At 35.9% G+C, this 15,121-nt stretch overlaps 2 protein-coding genes across 6 annotated transcripts in view; both read left to right on the top strand.

Moving 5' to 3' along the window:
- Nucleotides 1–13,142, top strand: part of LOC141522691 (scavenger receptor cysteine-rich domain-containing protein DMBT1-like) — an 80,872-nt gene extending 67,730 nt beyond the window's left edge. Inside the window, exons 22-30 of the mRNA XM_074236198.1 lie at nucleotides 1,187–1,504; nucleotides 1,793–1,822; nucleotides 4,675–4,707; nucleotides 6,926–7,079; nucleotides 9,304–9,521; nucleotides 10,821–11,138; nucleotides 11,819–11,906; nucleotides 12,098–12,315; nucleotides 13,099–13,142. Coding sequence (XP_074092299.1) covers nucleotides 1,187–1,504; nucleotides 1,793–1,822; nucleotides 4,675–4,707; nucleotides 6,926–7,079; nucleotides 9,304–9,521; nucleotides 10,821–11,138; nucleotides 11,819–11,906; nucleotides 12,098–12,315; nucleotides 13,099–13,142 — 1,421 coding nt within the window. The remainder of the gene's footprint in view (nucleotides 1–1,186; nucleotides 1,505–1,792; nucleotides 1,823–4,674; nucleotides 4,708–6,925; nucleotides 7,080–9,303; nucleotides 9,522–10,820; nucleotides 11,139–11,818; nucleotides 11,907–12,097; nucleotides 12,316–13,098) is intronic.
- A 606-nt stretch (nucleotides 13,143–13,748) lies between these two features.
- The window catches only part of LOC141521178 (scavenger receptor cysteine-rich domain-containing protein DMBT1-like), a 96,326-nt gene continuing 94,953 nt past the window's right edge, over nucleotides 13,749–15,121 (top strand). For all 5 annotated transcript variants that reach the window (XM_074233441.1, XM_074233439.1, XM_074233440.1 and 2 more), the window contains exons 1-2: nucleotides 13,749–13,930; nucleotides 14,628–14,669. In XM_074233441.1, the coding sequence (XP_074089542.1) occupies nucleotides 13,828–13,930; nucleotides 14,628–14,669 (145 nt within the window). In that variant the 5' untranslated portion in view covers nucleotides 13,749–13,827. The remainder of the gene's footprint in view (nucleotides 13,931–14,627; nucleotides 14,670–15,121) is intronic.

Raw genomic sequence — 15,121 nt, 5'->3', positions numbered from 1 at the left:
AAATTACATTATTCCAAAGCCAAAACTAAGAAATTTGTCCTGGAATGCCAAAATTTAGTGCTGAGAGCACCTCTAGCAAGTGGACACAACTGAGTTAAGTATAAGTTAAAAAGAATGATTAAACTAGGAAGTTACTAAATGAAACACTACTCTCCCCTGGCTATGGCTTCCCCAGCCAATGTCCTGAGGTCTTTGTCTCCCCCTTCAGGATCATTCTTACCATTGGGTCTTGTATTCTTTAAATCTGATATCTCACCCCAATACTTCCTAAAACTCTTATTGACTGAATTGTCTTGGTCACAAGAATTGCTAGTTATATCTCAATGCTTTCCATTCTTCTAGTAATTCTAATACTTCTGACCCAGTTAATAGAACCAGTGTTAGAATAACTCTGTTAGAATAAGTTGAAATGTATGCCAAAGGCTGCCATTTTGATAAACATTATCAGTTAACCAGTTTCTCATAGAAATAAACTCTGTCCCATGGACACAGATTATATACCTCTTTTCTCAATCAGTTGACTCGGTAAAATATTGTGAGCTTCTTGAAGACTGAAACTGTCTTTTGCCTCCTTCAACATTTTTGTTTCATTCAACATTTATCATAGTACCTTGGCAACCAGTAGGGGCTTAATAAGTGTTTATTAAATGAATGAATGAATATCTTATTCGTTACCGAGAGTAATGCATGAGAGATCACATAGATAGTTCAGTTTTAGCGAAGTCTCAGTGCTTAAAAATTAATTCAAAGCACATATCTTATTGACAGCATTGTATTGGCATATAAGACAGCACACTTTCACTAAAAGTATAAGTTCTGATCTCTTGGAAAGAAAAGAATATCAAGAAGCTTAGTCACTTAATACCACAATAACTGTAACAGTAAAGGAACTATCATGTAGTAGCCCATCTGGTTCAATTAAAATAGCTATTACCTCCAAGACTTAGCCCTTCAAGGAATGGGTTACTTGAATCATCGTAGTGAGAGTTGAAAGGGACTTTAGTGATCACTTAATACAATTTCCTCATTTTAAGACAGGGAAGCAAAACCTGAGAGGAATAAGATAATTCATTTTTTCTAATAACATAGGAAAGACTTAAATCTAGACCTTTTCTTTCCACATTCAGAATAAAGTATATACCATACCTTCTAAAGGTTCACAACAAATAATTTTTTTTCTCTTTAGAGGACTGGCCAGAATTGCGTCTGGTAGGTGGTCCCGGGCAATGCGCAGGAAGAGTAGAAGTTCATTATCAAGAGGTCTGGGGCACAGTGTGTGATGACCTGTGGGATCTAAATGAGGCTGAGGTGGTCTGCAGGCAGCTGGGGTGTGGACAGGCTGTGTCAGCTCTTGGAGAAGCGCACTTTGGGCCAGGCTCAGGAAACATCCTCTTGGACAACATGCAGTGTATTGGAACTGAAGGCTACTTGGGCCAGTGCTCCCATTCTGGATGGTCCAACCACAACTGTGGTCATCATGAAGATGCTGGTGTCATCTGTTCAGGTATTCATTACTCTGTCAAGAAATCAGCCACTGAAGTTTCACTCAAATGGCAGGGAATCTAAAAGTCATAGACACCCTAACTTCAAGTTACTCATTCCCTTCCACCTTGCCTGTTCATCCTTCCTTAAATGAACTGCTAAATATCTCCAGAAAAGATTTTTGTCATGTTGCCCCAAGCACAACTAAAGTGAAATAATATCCCCATCCCAGCCCTTCAGAACTAATTCTAACTTCTCCTTCATTTTGTATTTGTTTTTTAAATGACATTTTATTTCTTTATGCAAGCAGATGCAAGAAACTTCACTACTACACCTTCAGGTATGTCATAGGCTAGATCATGTTCTTATATCACATCTATCTGGCTTTTGAATTCTCCTAGTACTTTGGGCTCCTCTAATTACAATTTTACATCCTAGCTTATATTTTATAAAAAGTCATATATATATATACATATACATATGTATATATATATATATATATGTTTTACTCATCTTACTAGATTATAAGCCCATTAAAGGAAAAATGTCTCAATTCAATTTTGTATCACCAGCAGCCAATTCATTGATTTGTATGTAGTAAACATCTTTATCTCTATATTTATAGTGAATTGCTCAACCAACAAATATATATATGTAATTGTATACATAATGTGTATATATATATATATATTGCATTTATATCTATTATATACATATATTTGTGTATATATGTCTATAATATGTAATGCATATATTATATATAATGTATTATATTGTGATGCATATGATAAATATGTATTTGTTGTTGAGTTGTTTTTAGTCCTATTTGATTCTTCATGACTCCATTTGGGGTTTTCTTGGCAAAGATACTAGAGTGGCTTGCCATTTCCTTCTCCAGCTCTTTTTATAAATGAGGAAATTGAAGCAAACAGGGTTAATGGATTTGTGTAGGATCACACAACTAGTAAGTGTCTGAGATCATATCTGAATTCAGGGAAAAAAAGAGTTTTCCTGACTCCAGGTGTAACAGGCTATCTATTATACCAACTATCTATATCAATGTATATGTACATTTATATGTGTGTGTATTTATATGTGTGTATATATATATATATATATATTATTCACAATGCATACACACACATATATATTGCTGATTGAACATTTCATGGAATTAAAAATAGTAGTCAAGAAAGAATGATCAATATGGTTACGTAAAAGTTAAGGAATTAATTGTGATACCATTAATGAAAGAGAAACCTGGTATTAGTGAAAAAAAGGCAAAGTTGGGGCGGCTAGGTGACGTAGTGGATAAAGCACCGGCCTTGGAGTCAGGAGTACCTGGGTTCAAATCCGGTCTCAGACACTTAATAATTGCCTAGCTGTGTGGCCTTGGGCAAGCCACTTAACCCTGTTTACCTTGCAAAAAAAACCCTAAAAAATAAAAGGCAAAGTTGCTTTTATTTTTATAAGTGCCATTCCATGCATTTTAAAATCAGCAAAGACATAGCCAAGAATTAGAACAGGAAAGGCAGAGTTTCTCATAGCCTAGGATCTCTAGTGTGGTTTAACTTCTGCTGATTCACATGATCTCTGTCCTATACCATCTAATACTCATCTTCTGTGGGGAAACAAGAAGATATGATATCCTCCCCTAATAATAGGGCCTTTCATATTCAGTCCTCACTACCTTCTCAGATCCCAGTGCAGCTATTTCCCAGTTATAGTCAAGTTCCTAAGAATACAGGTGAGAGTAAAATGGGTGTGGGGGAACAATTCATGAAAGAAATGGGTTCTGAGCAAATTTTTGTTCTCTGTTCTTCAAAGTCTGAAAAACAAATGTTCTAGTCAAGTTAAAAATCAGTTGCCAAATCTTATTTCTACTTCTAAATCTCAAAAAGTCAGATAGACAGACAGACAGACAGCTGGATAGATTGATGATGGCAGATAGGTAGACAGGTAGATAGATAGAAATAATAAATCCCATTCTCTCCATTCATACAGCCAGAATGCTAGTTCAGACCATTGACACCTACCTAAACTGATTGTATATGTTTTTTCAAATAGAGAAGGATGAATCAAACAGGTGGATATAAAATGAAGGAATAAACTTCAAAAAACATTCATTTAGCAATTCTTGACCTTATTCTTGTCATACTAAGAACATCAGCTAAAGGACCCTTAGCATTTTATTCATCTCTAAAGCTACATAAGTCAAGTCAATAAATATTTACTGAGCATATACTATGTGTCAGATACTGGCTAAGAGCCGGAGATAAGAAGAAAAGGAAAAGAATACTGCTTTCAAGGATCTCACAGTCTTAATGAGGAGACATTACAAATTATGTACAAGCAAGATGAAACCAATATCCATAAATAGGGTAGTTGGCATGGAGGCATACATCTGTAATATTTGGGAGAAATAGTTGCTGATGGATTGCTTGAACTTGGGATTGTTGAACTGCAGTAGGGCTAAAACTGATTGGGCATCTACATTGTCAATAACCAATATAGTAAGAACCCATGAATGGAGGTCACCAGATTGCTTAAGAAGAGACAAACTCACCCAAATGAAAAGCTGAACAAGTCAAAGCTTCCATGATGATCAGCAGTGGGATTAGACCATGAATTACTACTGTATTTCCAGCCTGGGCAAGATAGGGAATTCCACTGTAAAAAAAAAAATAGATACAGATAAATTGGAGAAATAGCATGAGGAAGGAATACATTGATATTAAGGATGATATGGAAAGGCATCTTACAGAAGGTGGAATTTTAGCTGGGATTTAAAGGAAGACAGTGAAGCCAAAAGTTGGAGACAAGGGAGAGAATTCCAAGCATGGGGGATAATCTTTGAAAATGTCTAGAACTGGGAGATGAATCATTCTGTGTGAAGAATAGCAAAGGCCAATGTCATAAGAGTGCAGAATACATGGAGGAGAACAAAGTATAAGAAGAGTGGAAAGGTAGGAAGGGGGCAAGTTACAAAGAGTTTAAAAAAATAGAGAGAATTTTATATCTATTCCTAAAGGTACCATTAATGTCTCTGGAATGGGGACCAGGAGGGGATGGGACAGTGACATGATTCCATTTTGATTGTTGAGAGTAAAAAAATGAACTGGAATGAACTTTTTTGTTTGTTTTTGTTTTTTCCCCTAAGGCTATTATTCATTTGTTTACTTCTCTTTATAGGTTCACCAGAAGTTTCCAGAGATTATACAAAAGGTATATCTTTTTTATCTGAAATTTCAGAATGAATGTAATTCAAACTACTTTAATGATAAAAGGTATCAATAACCTACCCACTGTAATCTAGCTTTTAAGAATATGTCCTGAGACTTCTCAGGCAGAAGAGTCATTTGGTTTCTATAGAAGGAATCATAAATGTTAATAGAAAGGAAAGTGAGGTCACCTATGATTTTGTTGCTAAATAACATGATAGTCAATGATTCAGAATAAGGTCAGAGAAAAAAATCTCAATTATATCCTCACAGATCCATATCACAGACTCTTTTAAGCATCAGGAAAGGGAACAAACCATGCCTACTCACCTTTGTCTTTTTTCACACAATTCTGTTTCACTTTATGTTCCAGCCAAACTGAACAATTTGTTGTTCTTCCATCATATCCTGTGCTTTTCCCACCTCTATTCCTTTCCTCATACAGTCTCCTGTATCTAGAAGGTGCTCCCCTCCACCTCCACTTTCCAGCTGGGATTGTATCTCCTTTGGAAGTTCTATTTTGATGCCTCCCAGCTGCATATGATTTTTAGTTCCCAGGAGCCTTCATAAACACCTTACTCCTATTTCTTCTAGAGATCTGACATATTTCATACTCCATTTATAGAGTTCCTTACTTTTTTCTCCATACATCTCTATTCTCTACTCCTCTCACCTCTGTGGTTCTGTCATTTCCCTTAGGCTCCAGGAGATGGCACTTATTCCCTTTCCCAGGGAATCAGTTTATCAACCACTGGACCACAGAACATTGGAAATGTGTTTAGCTGATAAATAGCCTCCAGATTAAAGTTCTGCCATTGCTTCCAGTCTGTTTTTGAAAAAGGATTCACACAGCTCCAGAACTCACACAAAAACCATTTCTTAGAGGAATGTAAAACATCTTTCCTTTCATTTTATTAGTATTCTTTTTCTCCAGTCCTATGTAATCTCATTGCCATTTTCATTTACTTCTCCCAAGCACTTCAACGCTGTATATTCTGCTTGATCAGTATTTTCTACTGAGTCTACAGGGTCTAGGGTTCCAGGAGGAACACCACCATTCCCTTTTCTGGTTGTTCTTGATCCATGGTATTTCCTATTGACAGGAAAATGATATAACTCCAATGACCTGGGGAAGCTTTCGAAAACATCTAGAATAGGTGAAAGGAATGAGACCTGGCATCTCTTTTTCCAAAGGAAATTTTGTAAAATTCTATACATAGATGTGCCTTATCTTCCCTATTCAGTAAGAAACTACTTGAAGACAAGGACTAAGTTAAGTTCATTCAACAGTTAAGCACTTATTAATGATCCTACTAAAAACTGGAGACACAAATACAAATGAAAAGACAGTTCCTGACTTCAATGACATAATAACATAAGACAACATATGATGGAGAGCTGAAAGGAAATGAGGGAGGTGCCTGCATGGGTGGATGTGGATGAAGTTAGGTCATGAAAGTTGGTTGGTCTGGGATCATCCTCAAAATGAAGTTCTAGAAAGAAACCAAAGGGAGAATGAGATTTGGGGACAAAGGGATAAGGCACTTCCCTCAGGGTGGCAAGAAGACTGGTAGAAGTTTGGAGAGTAAAGCATGGCTACTCATGTACCTTCCTCAAAATGGAAGTCTTATTGACTTTTACATCACCCATATTGTATAGCACAGTACTATTTATTAAAAGATACTTAATATATATTTGTTGAATGAATGTTTCTATAAATCAAGTCTTAGCCTGGAATCTGTGAACTTGAGGTTTTTAAATGACTGTATTTCAATATATTTTTTGGAAATCCTATTTTATTTTAGGCATTTAAAACATTCTGAGGAAGGTTCTGTAGACTTTATGAAACAAAAGGGGTCCATGGCACCAAAAAGGCTACATATCTTGCTATGATGCTGACTATTTCAATTAAAGGGGACATTAATTAAGTGTAGATGAATCAGATGGGACCAAAATATTGAATCTGTCCTAGTTGAAGTAGCTCAACTATGCTGCAAGAGATGAGTTAAAAGGTGTCATACTACTGCTGCCAAATTCAGCACATTTTTTCGGCCCTAAGATGATTTAGTGAGAGTCATAATAACCCATCTCAAAACCCACGTCCATAAAGATCACCTCTTTTGAGAGAATAGATCCATAAGTTAAAAATTTCTATGTCAGTGATTGGTATGGAGTCTGTGGAAGTAAATCTACATTGCTGCATTTCTCTCTTTTGTTTTTAGGAGAAAGTAATTCTTGTGGTGGTGTCATTTCAAGTCTTTCTGGCTCATTTTCTAGTCCATGGTATCCTGGAAATTATCCAACAGACATACAATGTGTCTGGGAGATACATGTAGATAAGAAATTCCATATTGAGCTTATGATTCCAAATTTGAAGTAAGTAAATGATTTATATTATTCCATAAATCTGTAGCAAGTTAGAGTTGGGAAGGACTCAAAAAATCCTCTATTTTAACCTCTTCATTTTACCAAAAAGGAAACCGAGGCCAAGACAAGTCACTTAGCCTAATTTGTCTCAATTTCTTCATCTGTAAAATGAGAATAATAATAATACTTAAGTCCTATGGGAGTTGTGAAAACAAAATGAATTAGTATTTATAAAGCCCTTTGAAAATCTTAAAAGCACTCTATGATGATGATAATGATGAAGAAAAAGATAGTGCCTAAGCTTCATCTTAAAGAAAAAATGTATTCTATGACACAGAGGTAGGGAGGCAGTATATTTCAATCATGGGAAATAGCCTGTTCAAAGAACCACGAAAGATGTGGATTGTGTGTGAGGAATAGAGAAAAGATAAATTTAACTGGATCACAAAGTTCAAAAGGAGGAGTAATGACTTGGAGATATAGGTTGGAGCCAGGCTATAAAGGGACCTTAAAAGCTAGGAGACATTTGTTGTTTTTTGGTATTTTATTATCATAAAGAAATTAAGAAGACAACCAATTGAGGCTAGTTGGGTAGGAAATCACATCAGAGTTATACTTAAGGGAAATTATCTTGTCAGCTCTGTTTGAATAACCTGGATTAGGGAGAGATTTGAGGCAGGGAAATCAATCAGGAGATTATTGCAATAATCCAAATGAAAAGAGATGAGGGTGTGAATAAAGGTGACAATCATTCTCTTTCCCTCCAAGTCCTCCTCACTTCTGAACTTGCCTATGACTGTCAAGAGAACTCCCATCCTCCCAGTCATCCAGGCAGGCAGCCTAGGTGTCGTCTTCAACTCCTTGATCTCTCTCTTGCCCTCATATGCTATCTATTGGCAAGATTTGTCTGTTTTACCTAACTTAACATGTCTTATATAAGTCCCCTTTTCTCCTCTGACACTACCACCACCTCTAGGAAGTGGTCTCCCCCTACCTACTCCAATCCATTTTCCTCTCAGAGACCAAAGAATCTTTCTAAGTGAAAGTCTGGTCCTCCTCCTTTTCTGCTTTCTTCTTCTTCTCCTTCATCTCCTTCTTCTTCTTCTTCTCCTTCTTCTTCTTCTTCTCCTGCTTCTTCTTCCTCTCTCTCTCTCTCTCTCTCTTTCTCTCTCTCTCTCTCTCTCTCTCTCACACACACACACACACACACACACACACACACACACGTCCCACTCATCACACCCCACACCCCATTCAATACATACCAATGACTAATTATTGCTTACAGGATCAAACATAAAATCCTCTTTCATAACCTGGCTCACCCATCTCCCTGTCCATTATTCTTATATCTTACATCTCTCTCCACCCTACTGTATGATCTGGTGACACTGGTCTTCGTGCTGTTCCTTGCATGAAACATTCCATTTCTCTACTGCAAAAATGCAGTAGAATCTTATAATGATTTAGCATTTCCTACGGTATTTCAGATGTATGTGTTGTATTTAATGAATCACTGATTTAGAATATGTCCCCTCATTTATAATAATTGTGTACACTAACCATTTGAGAACCCAAGCTATAAAGCTAAGTTCCATCTCTTACATCAATATTTTTTAAATAGAGATGAGAAAAGAAGATATATCTTTTTTCCTTCTCATTTCTTTCAAAATAAAATTACATCTTATTCTATATGAATATTTTGAAACAGCAAATAACGTAATCAATCTTTACTTTCTCTTTTAAAACCCATCATTCTGACAGCTACCAATTCCTTCAAAATGATTTCCTCAAGAGCAACCGCCACATTGTAAATGAGTTCCATCTCTCTTTTTTCTCCTGCTGTCATTTTAATTTCAGTACCCAATTATTTGCCACATAGAAAGTTTGAGAATGCTGTTGTAAAATATTGTGTAGTATACATTATTGTTCCTTTACAATACTAAATGTGATTGGTAAATGATGTAGCTGGTGATAAAGCTATGCTCTGAAAGCTTTTGATTTGTTTTAATAATATAACTATGAGCACTGAGCAAAGAAAGTAAAAGTCCCTGAAGGCAAAAAAGATTTTTTAAAAGAAAGCTAATGCTATATATTAAAGTGTGATTTTTAAACTCAAGCCAAATTTTCACTTCAAATGGTTTTGAGTGTTTTTCTCCGTGTTCCTATTTTGCTTTAATCTGGAAGGTTTTTTACAAGATGAGTCTGACTAACCCTTTGTTTACCATCTTAGGTTGGAAGACATCTATGGCTGCCCTTATGATTTCATTGAAATATTTGATGGGCCACAAGTGGCCTCTCTGTCCATGGGGCGATTCTGTTCATCCGTAGCACTCACATTTTTCTCTTCCTCAAACATCATGACAGTTGTTTTCAGAAGTGACTCTATGATCACCAGTTCAGGTTTTTATGTGATGTTCAATGCTGTTAGGCAAAATGAACAGGAAATGGGTAAGTAATTTAAATTAACCTTTATTTTTAAAAGAAAAACTAGAACCCATAATTTAAATTCAATCTAGCCTAACAGCTTCCTTATTAATAAAACCTGGAGGTTCACTCTCAAATCGTACTTTGTCTTTATTTTTACTCACTAAGAAAGGTGTTGTTGTAAGTTGACACAGGTCACTTAGGTAAGTAAGTCTTTGTGACCTGAAGGAGGATATAACTTGTTTCCTCAGCAAAATGACATTTGTGTTATGACCTCCTATAACTCCAAGTCTGCAGCAACCTACCATGTGAAGGTTCTTCTAAGTGATGAGTGCAGGAACCATATCTTCCTAGAAACTATATCCAGATGCTTAGTTTGATGCACATTCCTGGTCAATCAGTGAAACAAGTCAAAAGATTTTTCTGGTTTGCATGAGCCACAGCACATAAAAATGGACATGGAGGAAGCAAGAATCAATGATTGCATTGCTTTTAAACTGTGAGCAGAATGGAACTATAAGCATACTTTAATCAGTTGAGATAAAAAGATAACTTTTGTAGCATGATATTTCAGGGTATTGTTTTGTAATTTACTACTTTAACTTGGGAAGTACATTTAGAAATATTCCAATACACCAACAGATATATGATGATTAGCATTATCCGCCCCCCACTCTCATGTATTCATTCTACCCATTTTATATTATTTTCATCCACATCCTCCCATAAATTCTACTCAGAATTCTGAAGTCCTTACTTACAAATGTTTGTAAATATATAACCTTATATCTTCTATGTTTCTCACCAGGATTAGGCCTAAGTACAGGCATAAAGCAGCATGGATCAAATTAGAATGAAAAAATGTATTCCATTTTTCTTGTTGGAATTCATCTTAAAGTTGCTCAATAGGCAGTTAGGTATTTTAAGGAGCCTTCATTGGGCAATACAATCATTTATATTGACCAGAATATATGTGAAAATCAAAGTTTTTATTTTTGAACTATATTTTCCTTTATATTTGGTGAATAAATGAATACAAATTTTACTGGAATCTTTCAGTCATGAGAAATAACCTTGTTGAAAGGACAAGGATACCAACTATTAACTGACTGAAACAACCCCTAAAATAACATCTGACAATAAGTATATACTTCTAGAGTAGTAGTGAGATACAACCATGCTTTTGTATTTATAGGGAAAATCATTTTAAAATGGTAAGATATTTAAGATCCTTTGTGTTACATTGTTCTTTCTACTTCATTAAATATTATTCATTACATAGCTGGTATTTCAAAAATTCACAGTTAAAATTACTCTGTTTAGATGAAGGACCAGAACTGCGCCTTGTTGGTGGTTCTGGGAAATGTGCAGGAAGAGTTGAAGTTCATTACCAAGGAGCCTGGGGCACAGTGTGTGATGACCTATGGGATCTGAATGAAGGAGAAGTAGTATGTAGGCAACTCAAGTGTGGGAAAGCCATTTCAGCCCCTGGGGAGGCTCACTTTGGACCAGGTTCAGGAAGCATTCTCCTGGATAACATGCAATGTGCAGGAAATGAGGACAATCTTGGACAGTGTGCCCACTCTGGCTGGTCTCAGCACAATTGTGGTCATCATGAAGATGCTGGGGTCATCTGTTCAGGTATGCCTTCTTTCAAAATTCCTGACCCTAGTATTTAAGTTGGATACATCCGACTGATAGCTGCAAAGACATAATGTGAGGAGTTGCAGCTATGGCACCAGTAGGCAGAGCACCAGTACCGGAGTCAGGAGGATCTGAGTTCAAATTTGAGCTCAGATACTTAATAATTATCTAGTTGTGTGACCTTGGGCAAGTCACTGAACATCTTTGCCTTGCAACTCCCCCCCCCCCCCAAAAAAGGAACAAGGAAATAGAGACCTAGGAGATTGTTTCTATGTCTCTTTCAGAGAGAGAGAGAGAGAGGTATATTAGAAATGTTTATATATATTAACATCTTAGATATACTTTTTTTCATTTAATACAACTACCCTGTGAGGTTGTTTACATTTTAAGTGAGAAAACAGAGGTTGAGAGTAGTTAAAGCAATTTGCCCAGGGGTCACAAAATTAATAAGCATCTAAAGTGTTATTTGAACTCATAGCTTCCTACCTTCAGGTCCTGCACACTGTCCACTAGCTATGGACCTTCTCTAGTTGTCTAGCGGAGTTTAAAACTTGGCTCTTGGAAACATAAGTGTTAATGTTCAAAAGGCACATCCAACAAAGTAAAAGTTTTAGTTTTTACAGTACAAGTGGAATTATTCTTTAATAATTTTTTGTTTTCTTTTTCTATATAAATAGGTGCTGAAAATTTGATTCCAGGAGTGACTCCTATACCTTCAGGTATGCCTGGTTTTAATAATATAACTATGAGCACTGAGCAAAGAAAGTAAAAGTCCCTGAAGGCAAAAAAGATTTTTTAAAAGAAAGCTAATGCTATATATTAAAGTGTGATTTTTAAACTCAAGCCAAATTTTCACTTCAAATGGTTTGAGTGTTTTTCTCCGTGTTCCTATTTTGCTTTAATCTGGAAGGTTTTTTACAAGATGAGTCTGACTAACCCTTTGTTTACCATCTTAGGTTGGAAGACATCTATGGCTGCCCTTATGATTTCATTGAAATATTTGATGGGCCACAAGTGGCCTCTCTGTCCATGGGGCGATTCTGTTCATCCGTAGCACTCACATTTTTCTCTTCCTCAAACATCATGACAGTTGTTTTCAGAAGTGACTCTATGATCACCAGTTCAGGTTTTTATGTGATGTTCAATGCTGTTAGGCAAAATGAACAGGAAATGGGTAAGTAATTTAAATTAACCTTTATTTTTAAAGAAAATCTAGAATCCATAATTTAAATTCAATTTAGCCTAACAGCTTCCTTATTAATAAAACCTGGAGGTTCACTCTCAAATCGTACTTTGTCTTTATTTTTACTCACTAAGAAAGGTGGTGTTGTAAGTTGACACAGGTCACTTAGGTAAATCTTTGTGACCTGAAGGAGGATATAACTTGTTTCCTGAGCAAAATGACATTTGTGTCAAGACCTCCTATAACTCCAAGTCTGCAACAACCTACCATGTGAAGGTTCTTCTAAGTGATGAGTGCAGGAACCATATCTTCCTAGAAACTGAACTATAAACAGATGTTTAGTTTGATGCACATTCCTGGTCGATCAGTGAAGCAAGTCAAAAGATTTTCTGGTTTGGGTAAGCCACAGCACATAAAAATGGACATGAAGGAAGCAAGAATCAATGATTGCATTGCTTTTAAACTGTGAGCAGAATGGAACTATAAGCATACTTTAATCAGTTGAGATAAAAAGATAACTTTTGTAGCATGATATTTCAGGGTATTGTTTTGTAATTTACTACTTTAACTTGGGAAGTACATTTAGAAATATTCCAATACACCAATAGATATATGATGATTAGTATTATCCGCCCCCCACTCTCATGTATTCATTCTACCCATTTTATATTATTTTCATCCACATCCTCCCATAAATTCTACCCAGAATTCTGAAGTCCTTACTTACAAATGTTTGTAAATACATAACCTTATATCTTCTATGTTTCTCACCAGGATTAGGCCTAAGTACAGGCATAAAGCAGCATGGATCAAATTAGAATGAAAAAATGTATTCCATTTTTCTTGTTGGAATTCATCTTAAAGTTGCTCAATAGGCAGTTAGGTATTTTAAGGAGCCTTCATTGCGCAATACAATCATTTATATTGACCAGAATATATGTGAAAATCAAAGTTTTTATTTTTGAACTATATTTTCCTTTATATTTGGTGAATAAATGAATACAAATTTTACTGGAATCTTTCAGTCATGAGAAAAAACCTTGTTGAAAGGACAAGGATACCAACTATTAAGTGACTGAAACAACCCCTAAAATAACATCTGACAATAAATATATACTTCTAGAGTAGTAGTGAGATACAACCATGCTTTTGTATTTATAGGGAAAATCATTTTAAAATGGGAAGATATTTAAGATCCTTTGTGTTACATTGTTCTTTCTACTTCATTAAATATTATTCATTACATAGCTGTATTTCAAAAATTCACAGTTAAAATTACTCTGTTTAGATGAAGGACCAGAACTGCGCCTTGTTGGTGGTTCTGGGAAATGTGCAGGAAGAGTTGAAGTTCATCACCAAGGAGCCTGGGGCACAGTGTGTGATGACCTATGGGATCTGAATGAAGGAGAAGTAGTATGTAGGCAACTCAAGTGTGGGAAAGCCATTTCAGCCCCTGGGGAGGCTCACTTTGGACCAGGTTCAGGAAGCATTCTCCTGGATAACATGCAATGTGCAGGAAATGAGGACAATCTTGGACAGTGTGCCCACTCTGGCTGGTCTCAGCACAATTGTGGTCATCATGAAGATGCTGGGGTCATCTGTTCAGGTATGCCTTCTTTCAAAATTCCTGACCCTAGTATTTAAGTTGGATACATCCGACTGATAGCTGCAAAGACATAATAATAAAAAATAAAAACCAGTAAGGAGTTGCAGCTAGGTGGCACCAGTAGGCAGAGCACCAGTACCGGAGTCAGGAGGATCTGAGTTCAAATTTGAGCTCAGATACTTAATAATTATCTAGTTGTGTGACCTTGGGCAAGTCACTGAACATCTTTGCCTTGCAACCCCCCCCCAAAAAAAGGAAACAAGGAAATAGAGACCTAGGAGATGTTTCTATGTCTCTTTCAGAGAGAGAGAGAGAGAGAGAGGTATATTAGAAATGTTTATATATATTAACATCTTAGATATACTTTTTTTCATTTAATACAACTACCCTGTGAGGTTGTTTACATTTTAAGTGAGAAAACAGAGGTTGAGAGTAGTTAAGCAATTTGCCCAGGGTCACAAAATTAATAAGCATCTAAAGTGTTATTTGAACTCATAGCTTCCTACCTTCAGGTCCTGCACACTGTCCACTAAGCTATGGACCTTCTCTAGTTGTCTAGTGGAGTTTAAAACTTGGCACTTGGAAACATAAGTGTTAATGTTCAAAAGGCACATCCAACAAAGTAAAAGTTTTAGTTTTTACAGTACAAGTGGAATTATTCTTTAATAATTTTTGTTTTCTTTTTCTATATAAATAGGTGCTGAAAATTTGATTCCAGGAGTGACTCCTATACCTTCAGGTATGCCTGGACTTCTGTAAGAGTCCTTGTTATCCTCAACAACAATAAACATTTTTTAAAATTTCTATGCACTATTTAAAATGCAGTGCACCAAGACACTGGGGAACGGGGACTTATCTTAAATGCTAATTCCATAAAAAGAACATGTAAATATCTTTCCCTTAATTTCAGATGGGTTTATAGAATCAATAAAATTCTCATGCATCAAAGAAATATCCAAGCATCTATAACACCAATTGCAGAAATCAATTATGATTGACTTCTGTGAAAGAGTCTTCTGATGCAGTCTTCTCACTTCTCACTTGTCACTTTATAAGATAGGAGTAGGAATTTCTATACTGAGAAAACATCAGAAAGCATCAAAACATTGAAATTAATAAAAAAAAAACAAGGATTATGATTTACATTTAAATGCATTTAAAACAAATTCTAAACTTTTTTTTTATTTTTCA

This window comes from Macrotis lagotis, chromosome 4 (assembly GCF_037893015.1).
Source record: "Macrotis lagotis isolate mMagLag1 chromosome 4, bilby.v1.9.chrom.fasta, whole genome shotgun sequence".
NCBI lineage: Eukaryota > Metazoa > Chordata > Mammalia > Peramelemorphia > Peramelidae > Macrotis > Macrotis lagotis.
The sequence above is the reverse complement of the archived record's forward strand: the minus strand, read 5'-3'. Positions and strand labels throughout refer to the sequence as shown.